The sequence below is a fragment of the Melanaphis sacchari genome, unplaced genomic scaffold (assembly GCF_002803265.2).
Source record: "Melanaphis sacchari strain LSU unplaced genomic scaffold, SCAv2.0 Contig61_pilon_pilon, whole genome shotgun sequence".
Taxonomy (NCBI): Eukaryota; Metazoa; Arthropoda; class Insecta; order Hemiptera; family Aphididae; genus Melanaphis; species Melanaphis sacchari.
Window position 1 is genome coordinate 591275 of NW_020271437.1, and position 13242 is coordinate 604516.

The 13242-nt window shown below is 26.9% G+C and overlaps 1 protein-coding gene across 1 annotated transcript; it reads right to left on the reverse strand.

Annotated features, from left to right (window-relative positions):
* Positions 1-287: 287 nt before the first annotated feature.
* Positions 288-13012, reverse strand: LOC112600179 (elongation of very long chain fatty acids protein AAEL008004-like). Its single transcript, XM_025347348.1, has 8 exons — positions 12629-13012; positions 6927-7006; positions 6592-6782; positions 2728-2808; positions 1871-1927; positions 1706-1811; positions 927-1063; positions 288-812 (listed from the first exon to the last, which is right to left on the reverse strand). Exons 2-8 carry the CDS (start codon positions 6988-6990, stop codon positions 636-638), a joined length of 813 nt encoding a protein of 270 aa, XP_025203133.1. The 5' UTR covers positions 6991-7006; positions 12629-13012; the 3' UTR covers positions 288-635.
* Positions 13013-13242: the final 230 nt, after the last annotated feature.

A 13242-nucleotide genomic window follows, 5' to 3' on the forward strand; every position in this document is an offset into this window, starting at 1 on the left:
AAATATTATAATAGTCTAATAATCGTTCTCGTTTAAAACAAAAACGATATAAACATTTAGTAAACCTGTTATAGGTGTATTATTTATTTGTTAAAAATAATAATAATATTGTCAGTGAATATAAACATGAAGTCTCATTTAATCATTTATAAATGTCTAGTTGTAATATAATGTCTATTCATTTGCATTACATTGTAAATTTATAACTGTATAATTGTATATTCTATAATATAATTATAATAGTATCTAGTAAAAATAATTCTTAATTTATAGTTTAATGAGCATACATAAATTTATAGTTGAAAACAATTATCACTAGTTTTTGATTATAATTATTTGTCTTAAAAACTTAAAATATTAATGCACAGATTTGATTGCCTTTATTGGCTTACGAACCAACGTACATTCTTTACTTATATCTAACTTTTTGGGAACAACTTAAATAGGTCACATTTACAAGTACAAAAATATATAATACAAATTAGCTGTGAGTGGATAAATAATCCATCAGTTACAATTGCTTATGCAATTGATATAAAACGATTATTTTCTTAAACATTAATTTTGTAATAATTGGATGATTTGTATTGGTAGTATTGGATTTTAGTCGCTTAATGTAACACTCTGTAGTGCGTTTACTGTGATTTTGATTGAAGTAGCTTGTTCTTTTTATACGCCTGTTGATAGAAGTCAAAAAATAGAGCAAAGAAAATGGTCGAATGGACCAAAAGGAGGGCAGCCACTAATTTTGGATATCCGCAATCGAAAAATAGCACTTGCGCTGAATGGAAAAACACTAACGTGAATTGAAGCTGTGGAATTATAAGACAATATTATCGTTAATGAATGAAGAAAGAAGTTTGTATTCAGTTTTTAATTTTTTATTTATATAAACTATTATGACATAACATCATATCTATACAGACCAATTGGATGGTAGTTAAATGCTTCTTCCACCAGAGGTACTTTTGATATTGTGGTCCCATTGCAGACATCATATAGTAAAAGTACATGATTACGTGTACCATATTATTTACCAAGTTTGAAAATGTTCCATGGCCACCTAAATAATAATACAAAAACTATTAATTAAATACTCGTTCCTGTTCGTTTATATAATGTCATACGAATTTATCATTTGGGTTAAAAATACAATCAAATTATCTGTGTATAATATTGTGTTATATTTTATTCAACAAAAAAATAAACATAAATAAAAAATAAAATGGGTCATTGAAATTAAAACGATGTAACACAATTTACTGTTATTTTTTTTAAAATTATTTTTATATTACGAAATGGCGTGTAAAATATTTACAAAATATTAAAAAAATGTTTTTTAAATAGCTTTCATAAGCACGACGAAGCTATGAATTAATCATAAAAACTAATTACTATGACGCACTAATGACGTAGGTACTTTATATAACTAATTCAGATTTTATAATTGAATTAAATAAATCATATATTCACGTATATGTATGATGGTGGCAGTGGTGCTATAATCCGTGACTAGAATATTTGTTGTAGACGATTGCATGAAACTTATATTTAAGTTCAATTCCTTAGGGTATTTAAAACAAATTATATTTCTAGATTTCTTAGCCCTGCAGCTCATGAGTTCAAACTGGGTCAGAATAACTTTTTGGGTAACGCACAGATGACTTTCAAATGTTTAAATAAACGTAGTAAAATATGTATTTACCAGCAATGAATTTGACGCAAATCCATGTTTCGATCGGTGTGAGCGAATGGTGGTACAAATGAAGTAAGCTTATTTGGTTGTCCTTTTTCCTTAATACAAAAAAGGCCTGAAACAATACATGGGTATGAGTGTTACGTAATATGCAAATGATCGTTTTGAATTTACCGTGTCGACGAATTCTGTCAATTTGGATATGTAGTACCACCAACACAAGTTAGCCATCTGAAACATAACCGAATCCAAACATATTTAGTAGACACCTTAATTAAAGTACTACTCACTATGCGCTATGAGGTTCCATACGAGTTCAGCATTTATATAACATTAAAATTATTAATTATTTAGTTGGTAAAGAGAGATGATGGTAAACTGCATAATAATTATTAATATCGATATAATCGTTAGTTTTTCTGATATTGTGTTGTGACACTGTAACATATTCACTTGATTAGTTATAAAAAAATTTCATATTTTATCTAGCAAGTTACTTAATGAAAGCTAAAATGATTACATTTATAACAGCTAAGTAAGCATCGTTTCTAGTCCCTGTAGGATTCTTTGGAATCATAAAACTAGTGAAATTTAATCTATAATATTTTTAATTCAGGAAGCTTAGCATCTAACATAGCAATTTTTGATAAAGTAAGATATGTTCGTGGCAACTTTAGTAAAAATATTTAATTTCGTTTGGTGTTCAATTTTAGAAATTAGTCATACATATTACGTACATTCAACCGTTATACGTAATTTAATAACAGTATCACATAAGAATTTGACGCTATATATTGATATTTATTGGTAAATAATAATATACGTTATGATACGAAAAAAAAATGTATCATACGTATATCATGAACATATCTAACTTTATTCTACATAGAATATTCCTAAAACGATATCGGTATCGAATATTTGCACAATGTAGAATATTACTCGTTGGCCATCATCATTTTAATACCATACATTACTATCATAAGCTATTGAATCTTGCACATCGACTAAAATCGTCGTTATATACATACCCTCAGTGCAGTAGGATTGTGTGAATAGTCGACTGGTTGACATTTGTAGCTGTAGTCCAACAACCATCCACTCATTAAGTGCTGAAAAATAATATTAGAATGTTCCTTTTTTATTGGTTTTTTTTTTTTTTATCATCTCTATTATTAAAGCGACGAGTTTTATACTACATTGCGAATATTTATAATATTATCTCTCAACTGTACGGAAATAATTATTATTCTAAAATCCATATTTCATAATATGTGCATTTTTCAACAAAATATTGAAGGCACTATGTATTATACCTAGCATTATATACGTCTATGTAACTAACAATATTATATATTTTATACGATAGCTTGGGGCGTTACAACGTATACGTACGTTCCAGTGGTCGACTGGGTAGCACAATAATTATTTTATTCATTTCATTTCATTTTTTTTCTTATTATTATTATTATAATTAATGGGTTCTCGGCAATTTTTAACGTTTCGTAACACTTAACACTGGCAAAGTACAGTCACTGCGGTTTGTCATAGGTAAATTAATGAAACGTAACGAAAACCCATCGAATTAAAGATGAAAGGGTTATGTTTTTATTTCCTTATGTATACGATATATGGGTTACAAAGGTTACAAAATTCCTGAAAACTCACCGTAGCGTCAAAATTGTTGCGTAAATGTTATACTATACAATTTGACTGACCTACATATACAAACTTTAAAACGAAAAATTGATGAAAAATTATATCATAATTACACAAAACAATTAATGGGAATATTATTATACAAAACAAAATTTACAGTGACACATATTAATATTATTAAATAAAGTTCAATTAATATTTTTTAATTAATTTTGTTCATATGGTTTGTTTGATATAATATTTTGTTTACGAATGTAAATGAGTAACTGTGTACAATTATTAAGTATTGAATAGATTTTTTGAAAATGTGTAGGTATGTTATGTTTTCGTTTATAATAACAATAATTATTGTGAAATTTTAGAGCTAAAAATGAAATTAATATTTTTAAACGTTATTTGGACTTTATTATCCAGAAGTAAATATATACAATAATAGTCATTTTTTATTAAGACGAGTATTCTTTAAAATTCATTCAATTTTTTTTTTTTTTTTTGTTTGAGCTGATTAATTATTGGTACATTTCAAATGATTTATGTGAATAAGTGAATAATACGGATAATCAAATGTTAAATCATTGTTGGATTTTTAATAATTATTGTCTAGTTAAAAAATAAGTTGATACCTACTGATAATACTTAACATTAAACGATTTTTTTTTTTTTTTGTTTGATACTGATTCTGTGTACATAATATCTATTAACAAGGCCATGCAATTATTATGCAGGCTAACGGATGATAACTAACTGTATTAACAAGGGCAAACAGAGAAAACATAATTATGGCTAAGTACTATAAGAGATCTATAACTTTATTTTTAAGTGACTACTTACTTTAACGAGACTAACAAATTAAATAAACGGTTAGAATTATTTTATTTAACTGTGGTCTTTAAGTTTTCCTATAGTTAAACTATAGATACATAGATACGTAAAAGTAAAATTGTAAGAAAAAAAATGTTTACAATTGCATGCTCTTGTTTTATGTTAGGATAACGAATAACAACCAAAATTAAGAAAAATATTTAGATATATTGTTATTTATGGGCTCCTATGAAAGAAAAACTATTTAAATATATCGTTTCTGTTAATCTTCTGCGGTAATTTAAATATTCGAAATATTATGATTTATATTAATTGTTTAAGACAAGAACTCTTATTTCATAATATTTTGAATAGTAAGGGATATGTGACCCCAAAACCCCTTCGGGTGGTAAGAAGCGGCGATGCCATTAGAAAAATTAGGAGCGTCACGTCTGGCGGGCGAGTTTATGTTGTTTGGTGTACACAGTCTTTGCCCTCGCGCGTACCAATCATAAACGCGGTCGGTCCGAGTTCGACTGGCCGTTGGCGTAAGGAGCGCGATGACGGAATAACACGTGGACCGCGAGTGATCATGACCTCGATGCGAGTGACCCGATGCCGTCAAGCTGCGGCTCGAGTGAAAGTGTGAGCAGCAGCAGAAGAAGAAGACGAAGAAGGAAAAAGGAACGTGAGCTGGCCTGGCCGGGGTTGGGTCGGCGTGAAGATTGCATCACAAGGACGGCAGCAGGGTGGGCGGGTTGGAAAAGAGGGGCGTTTGTTGTTCGACCGCGTGTTACATCATATCCCGGTAGATAGGTGTACGCACTCACTCTTGTCGTCTATATGTTTAGTATATATTTAATAATAACATAATACGTCTTGTATACGCGTCACGGTACTGAGCCAGGTAATATTAAAATATAATAACAATTCGGTTACGTTTTCCTATTTTATTTTTGAAGATACATTGGTTTATTTTAAATTTGTCATAAAATGACGGCATTAAAAAAAAAAAAAAAAATAAAAATGTATACAACATTTAAATTAAAAATATTCGATGTTTACATCACTGAAAAATGCACACTTATCAATCTGTTAGGTTGTTTTAAGTTTATTCGATATTACCATCGACAGTAAGTATTTCTTCATTTATTTGACTGTAACAATATGCAGTGCACATATAATATAAAAAATAATTAAATATAAAAATTAAAAAGTCGTCTGTGATGATAGACGTACCGAATTTCTGTACTGTATAAACTTGGTACCCACTTTGGTTACCGACAACTGTCTGTATAGCATCATCAATACCCGGTAAATAAATTCAATAGGGACGCCATTGAATGCGGTAACTATAATCTATGGTAAAATTGGGAACGCCACTGAAACGGGTAAATACACTCGGGGCGTAACGAGTTGTGCTGCGAATTCCGAAATCACACAGATCTGATGGTTTTCTGGTTTTGTACGTCTTACTCGATATAGCAACGCGGCGTGATCAACTTTTGAACGGCTGAAAAGCCAGGAACAATAAATGACGACGAGGTAATACGTAATGTATTAATTTTTGGTATTTATACGTTATGTAATATTGTAAATTTTTTTTAGATTTCAATGTCAAAGTTTGATTTTTGGAAAAATAACAAGAAAAAAACTATCTGGATGGAAATGGGTCAAGGTCAGGTACGTCTATAAATTCCCCGTAAGCGTAGAAATCGCGACAGACTTCCGTAACCATCCGTTCGTTATTTCGTCACTATTCGTTATCTGCATAATATTATTATTATGCACACGTGAAAAGATGTTTTAAAATGTATGAACTTAAATAACTATCTACGGAAAGAAAATAGTCAGAGTTTATTAAACGTTTTGTACGTACCAGATTACATCTTTCCTTATAATCACTTATATAATTAAAATATAATACGCTAATATATTATAGGAATGTCCAAATATTCAATAATTGTTAAAAAATAGTAAGGACTATACGCAATTAAATCCGGTTCTCTGTAATTGTGATGAAATAATTATTTGTGCGTGCCACATCAAGTAGTACGATAAATATAGGAATTAGCTGATTATTATTGTATATAATGTTTACTTTTTTATGCATTCTGATAAATTTCAACTATACAGTATAGGTTTGTTTGCATTATATAACTGAATAAACTATTATTATTTAATATTTTTAAAAAAAAAATACTTATGGAAATATTATTATATCCGTCTGAAGAAGATTCTGACCCACTGACACTCAAAACCATATATTTCATTCTATCACGCACCTCAGTGACTTTCCTTCTTTGGTGTTAAAACATGTTTTTATTATGTAATGGTTTGATATGATTGACAACAAAATTTAAAATATTGTAAAAAATGATGTTTGAAAGTTGCAATGATTATTATATTATTTTAAGTTTTGCAATAGATCCTACCTCCCACAGCATGACGAGACTGAAGATGACTTGGCCAGCATTGTAAAATACTAGTATATTGTTCAGTTTGAAGGGTTTTCGATTGGCCATTACTTTAGGTCCCAAGTATGTGACGATATATAAGTATGTGATGACCATGATAAGTGTTGGGAACGGGCTGTCCATTAATGGCCAGTCGTTCACTCGAGGGTCTATATTAAAAACGAAAAATTTTTTTTTTTAAGAAAAAACGATTATTGGGATTTAAAAGCATGATTATTTGTACAGATTTTATGTAATATAATTAACTATATTACTTAAAGTATTAAATAAAAAAATAAAAAATAAAAAATTACCACTTATAGAATCCACAAGGTTTATGTATCTGTCGATGGCCATGTTCACCAGAACCGACGCCATGTTTCATTCGTGTTATCTAAAAAAATAAAAATAAAAATACAGATTATTTAAAAAGCATTTAATTTTTTTTCAATGAAAGAATTGATATTTTCTCTGGGTAATTCCAAGGAGTAGCGTAGAACTATTGCAAGGTCTTGGTTAGTTCTGTGGTGAGAATTACCTACACAATTGTTCTCACTGGTGTTTCAAATTATCATTGACGGAAGAATTTTTGAAAACTATTACCTATGCTAACTTTCCTAAATTCACTATATAAATATTAATCTACGTCAAAACATACTATTACCTATTAAACTTCCTACATTGACAATAATATCGAGACTAATATATTACATAATTACCTATGGCAGATATAGTTATGATTTTTGTTAACTTAACAATTAAGTTTAAAATATTAAAAATATGGATTTAGTAATAATAATATCTAAAACATTTATATTTTAATCATAATTTGAGTTAAAAATAAGTTAGAAAAATAATTAAAATAAAATAAAATTATTATCTGTTTGACAACGTATACGTTTTATTCTGTTACCTGTCAGTGAACACTATACATTATATGTTTAGATCGGATATAAAAAACAGTGAAATATGATTTTATTTACCCCAGACAGTGTTTTAGTTGCACATTAAAAGACAATGATAATAATTTAGCTAAATTTTTAATTTGTTTGATGAAAAATTGTAGTAGGACAATAAAGCGTGAATGAAAAAAACAAAACAAAAATAATAAAAAAAATCTAAACCCCAGTAATAAAATAATAACACAGTGTTAAACGCCACAGTAAGGTCATATTATTATCATTAAATAAATTAGTGATATTAGGTCACTTGGCGAAGACGATATTTAGTAGATACGTATTATCCGATGTCCTGTAGTGCACTGCGATCGCGTACAAATCACATTATTATCATGGATTCACTAATAATAATGTAACATTTATAAATTGTAATGATTAATATTTCATACTGTCAGCATGTAGGTCGAGGTATCGCGTATCGATCGCGTAATTACATTATTGATGGTCAATTTATTAAAACAACAGCAGGAATAGTGAAACTATAGACATAGTAGCTCGTTGATTATATACTCATAATGTGTACCTATATCAATACCATAGTGATAATAATTATAGTAAGTTATGTAAACCTTTGGTAGATTTGCTCTCTAGAGTATAACGGTGTAAGTATTAAACTATGATATGAAGACTATATTATTTTATAGTTTTTTAAGTATTTTAAAGATGTTCAATATTTAATACATTATTATGTATAGAGTACATTATATTTTTAACCTAAGTTCAAAATAAATCATAACCCTCATGAAAAAAAAAATCATAATTAAGTTGCATAAGAACTGAACAGTCTAAATAAAAAAGATACTAAAATATATTTTAAGTTACTAAATACTAAACGTTCGCTAAAAAAGATAAAAATTACTGCTATACGGTATTGCAACCTAACCTAGGTTGTGATTAAACATGAAACCACGATAAAAGCTATATTATCAATTATGAACAATGTTATGTGGTATTTAATTGTTGTTCTATTAAGTTCAATGAAAATTTATTATAGCTGTGTTAAAATGTGGTCTTATACAAACCACCGTATCGAAATATTTAAATACTTGAAAAACTATAGGTACTTTTTTATTATTCATGATATCGTACTTCACAAAACAAAAATATGCAAATAATGGAAATAAGAGTAGAAAATCTCAATTGATTTTAAAGCTTTTTATAAATTATTTAGACTATTAACAAATACTGAATAGTGGATTGAGTTTTAAATTTTTTTAGTTTTTCTATTATCTAGTAAACAAATTAGATATACTTTAACTGTTCATACATTAATTGTAAACATTTTGAGTAGATTGTCCATAAGTTACAATGGTTGTTTTAAATGCTATTTATGTAATGTTTGTATTGCTTTGTAATATAAATCATGTATTATATTATGATGTGATTTAAATTTGATAAAAATAGCCATATGGACGCTTAATCGTTTTTTAATCCAATAGGTACATATATAATGAATCTAGCATTATTATACTTTCACAATTAGGTAACCGATACTACTTGAGTCAACGAAATAAAGTAATTTTAAATACTTAAGTAGAGTATTCTAAAATATTTTTAATCATATTTAAAAGAATAACAATCTATAACTATTTGGAAACAAAGAATGTGCGATAAACTGTTCCCAGCTTTTTTTTATTCGAGAAAATGTTGTAACTATATGTGGTTGACTCCGTTTTACTATCGCAAAACATAGACTTTTACGTTTAACAGTGTGAAATTTGCTATTATTAACTTAAATGTCAATGTGAATTGATTAATTTTTTACTAAACTTAAATACAATGACATAATTTCCGTTCTTTCGTTGATCTTAATAATATTTTAATTTTTGATTTTTAAGCAAATTATGAGCATTTCTTGAATATTTATTTTAAATATACCTATAACTTGTACAAAATCACAGATTATGTTCTTATTTTTTAATATTTGATAATAGGTAAAAATTCACTTTAATAGTTAACAACATCAAATTAGAATTACTGAATGATGATTTTCTAAGTTGTGTATTTGTAAGGCAGAGACAACACATGTACTGCATTTATAACTATAAGCTACGAATTACTTAGATTTCAAATTAAAATTTATTTCATGATATGTGATCACATATTATGATATATTTTTTAAATAAAATAGTTTTTTTTTATAATGTACTGAGGACAGTATTTTGTCACGAAAATCTCATTCATTTGCACGTCGACAATAATTATTATAGGCACCCAATTAATGATTTAACATATTAAAATTGATTTTTAAATTATTTTAAATGCTACGTAAGAAAAATAAAGTAAGATCACTAAGAAAAATATAATACGTTTCTAAAATCATAACGTTCAAATCAGTTAGTGAAACGTAAATTAAATCATACATTAACTTAAATTGAATTCCCTATTATATAAATAGTTATTATAGTATTCACTGGCTAATTAACAATAAACGATGTATTGAGTTTTGAGTACTTTTTATTAAATAGTAGTAAAATTGTCTTTATATAGAATAAGAAAGTAAGATATCCATATTTATTTTGCAATGTAATAATATTATGGATGAGTAATTATTAAATCGTTATTTTAAATTAATACAAATAGAAATATAGAAAAAAATAAATATGTATACTATATAATATTTTTGAAATTTAATTTTGTTTATTAAAATATATTATTACCATATTATTTATCACGAAAACATGAAAATCGTGTTTTGTAGTAATTATTGTTTACCATCTGACCAACTTAGTTCAAAGGAATTTGCCAACGAGTACAATAATGTTTGAAGACCTTGTATCTACATTTTATTGACCATAAAAATATAATAATTGAACTTTTACTTGGAGAACTTTTGTTTAAGTCTTAAGATATTATTCAAGGCCCTTGCAATATCAGTACATATATTATATTTGTCCTATTTAGTATTTATAAAATTGAATTTTTTGTTGTACATCGTTAGAAACATACGTAATGCGTATATGAAGTAAGCAACCTCTTTCCTGCTATCCTTTCACTCTCGAGCCTGTCCAAGTATCAAATAAGTTTGAATCATATAAAATTAACATAATATTTTATCAAGTAGGTATAAGGAATCTTTAAATATTAGGCCATTGTGACAATTTTTGTATTATGAATAATTAAAAATGTCTACTTGGTACTAAAATACGCGATACATATTCTACGATTGTAGAAAAATAAATCTAATTAACCCTTGGTCGGTAAAATTATAAAAGTATTATTATTGCTTTTTAAATATTGTCGATTTTTCTTAATCATATAAAACAAATATTATGCTAAGTTATTCAATGATTAGATCTTATTCATCCAAAATATTGATCAAGTCTATTTTTTATTAGTTAAATCAAATTTTTTTTAATTTTTTGAACACACTATTATGATTTTTTTATGCTGAGTATACCGCTATTGTTTTCAACTGACATTTTTAATTATTAAAATTAAAATATTAAAAACAAATTTAATGTAGTTATTAATTTTTAAATCTATAAAATATAAGTGATAAATTAAATCTTAATTTCTCGCGTTTGATAGTTTTTAATAGGTATATTATTTTAAAATTATGTAAATATATTATTAATATTAATATAAAATATACACAAATGTGTATATATTTTATATAACATATATATATATGTATACATTTCCCTAATGGGAAGTAAACCATCAACTTAAGATCATTTTATATTGTTTAATGTTCACTAAATTAGATATTATAATAACCTCTGATTAAAAGTGTAGTAGGTATTTATAATCAATGTGACAGCTATGTAACTTATGTATTTTTGCCGAGAAATTTTAAATTACCCATTATTATGAAAGTGTTAAGAGTTATCCGTCAATAGATATTTTACTGTTAATATGCACAGAATAGATCTATTACATTTAAATAATGTAAAAATTATTTAAACAAATATATTTATTTAAGATTTTGTTTATTAATAATAAAATAAAATATATTTTTATAGTTTCTAATATTAACTTGCTAATAATATTATTTAATTGTATTTATTTAATTCTGTTTATTTGTATGAATCGTGAATTTAAATATTTTCAACTTAAGTATGAACAGATATGTACGGTTCTATACATTTTAGTGTTGAATATCTTTAAACTTAAGTTTTTACAATCATTGAAAAAAATCATTCTATCATTTATGCAATTTATTTCATAAAAAAATAAATCAAAATATGTACTTATAGTAAAATTAATATATCTATTATGTAAAAAAATTTATCGTTTTTTCCTTGTAACGTGTAAAGTGTAAAATATTAAAATATACACAATATATATTCGGTGTGTTTAACACGGGCATAAGCAGTTAAATAATACACGATTTATAAACTAGTTTAAAGCATATTGACCTAGTGTAGCGATTTCTATAAAAATATATATGCGATTATGTAATTCTTAATAACTTGCTATGTACTTTTTAACGCAACATTCACTTACATTATGAGAGTATCGACTCGTTATATTATTATATAGCTACATAAATGAAAATAAAAATAAAATGACATTACATAAAGGCCTCTTATAAACTTTTGTATTTTTTAAAAAGTGATATTTTTAATTATATCTAAGCGTATTCAATTAGATAGGTATAATGCCTAAGTAATAGTCGAAATCTACATATTTTTTTAGTGGCAAAATTACATATGATACCTACGTTGATGCTTCAACGTATATTATTTGTAAAACTCGCTTAAAATAATAATATTAAAAGTTATTAGTTAACATAATATAGTATTTTGTAGGATTATATAGCTGAATAATATGTATATTGTTAGTTGTAATAACGCAATGGTGATTATGGCGCCAAACCTGAAAATTTTATACTATCAACCACTAGAAAAAGTTTTTTTACCATTTAATACCACAATACTATGAATTTTCAAAATCATATGAGACAAAATTAAAAAATCTTACAAATCTTAGAATTATAATAGATATAATAAACTAATTTAATCCAATAAAATAATATTTTAACAGCGTTGTAGTATTTTAATTTATAGACTATATTATAATATACTTATACCATTATTAATAAATGTAGATACCTGAGTTTCGTTGATATAGTCACTAAAATCTAAGCTCTCCAGACGGTTTTCAAACTCTTGCTCGAAAGGTTGTGATAAAAATAGACAATGTTCGTATCAGGTGAACCACTGGGATTCGTCACCATTCACGATAATTACGATAAAAAACCGTGTTGTCACAAGCATAATTCGAAGTTAAACACTTTTTCAGATTAAAAAATGAGAACATCAGTGAAAATATATGAAAAATAATGAGGTATGTAGACAAAATTGAAAGAGGTACGACGACGAGCCTGCAGCGCCAGACTGGTTCGGTTTTAGGTTCGAGCTCGCGGACTCTCCACAGAAATGAAAGTGAAAAAAAAATGTAAAATAAATATATATGGTTATTGCAACATAGAAGGCATGTGTTTGTCCGCTCGCTGGTTTTATACTCGTCTAATCCGCATTAACTTCCCCACTCAGGTATCTGAAGTATATTATCAGGTATATTATGTGTACCTATATAGACTTGGTGGCGTAATTATTTGTTTTGAGGGTCAAAACTAAGATGAGACGAAATCGACTCCTTCTTTCTTTCTCTGTCTCTCCCTTACTCTTTTCCCGAGTTCGTAGTATACATTTCTACATATCTA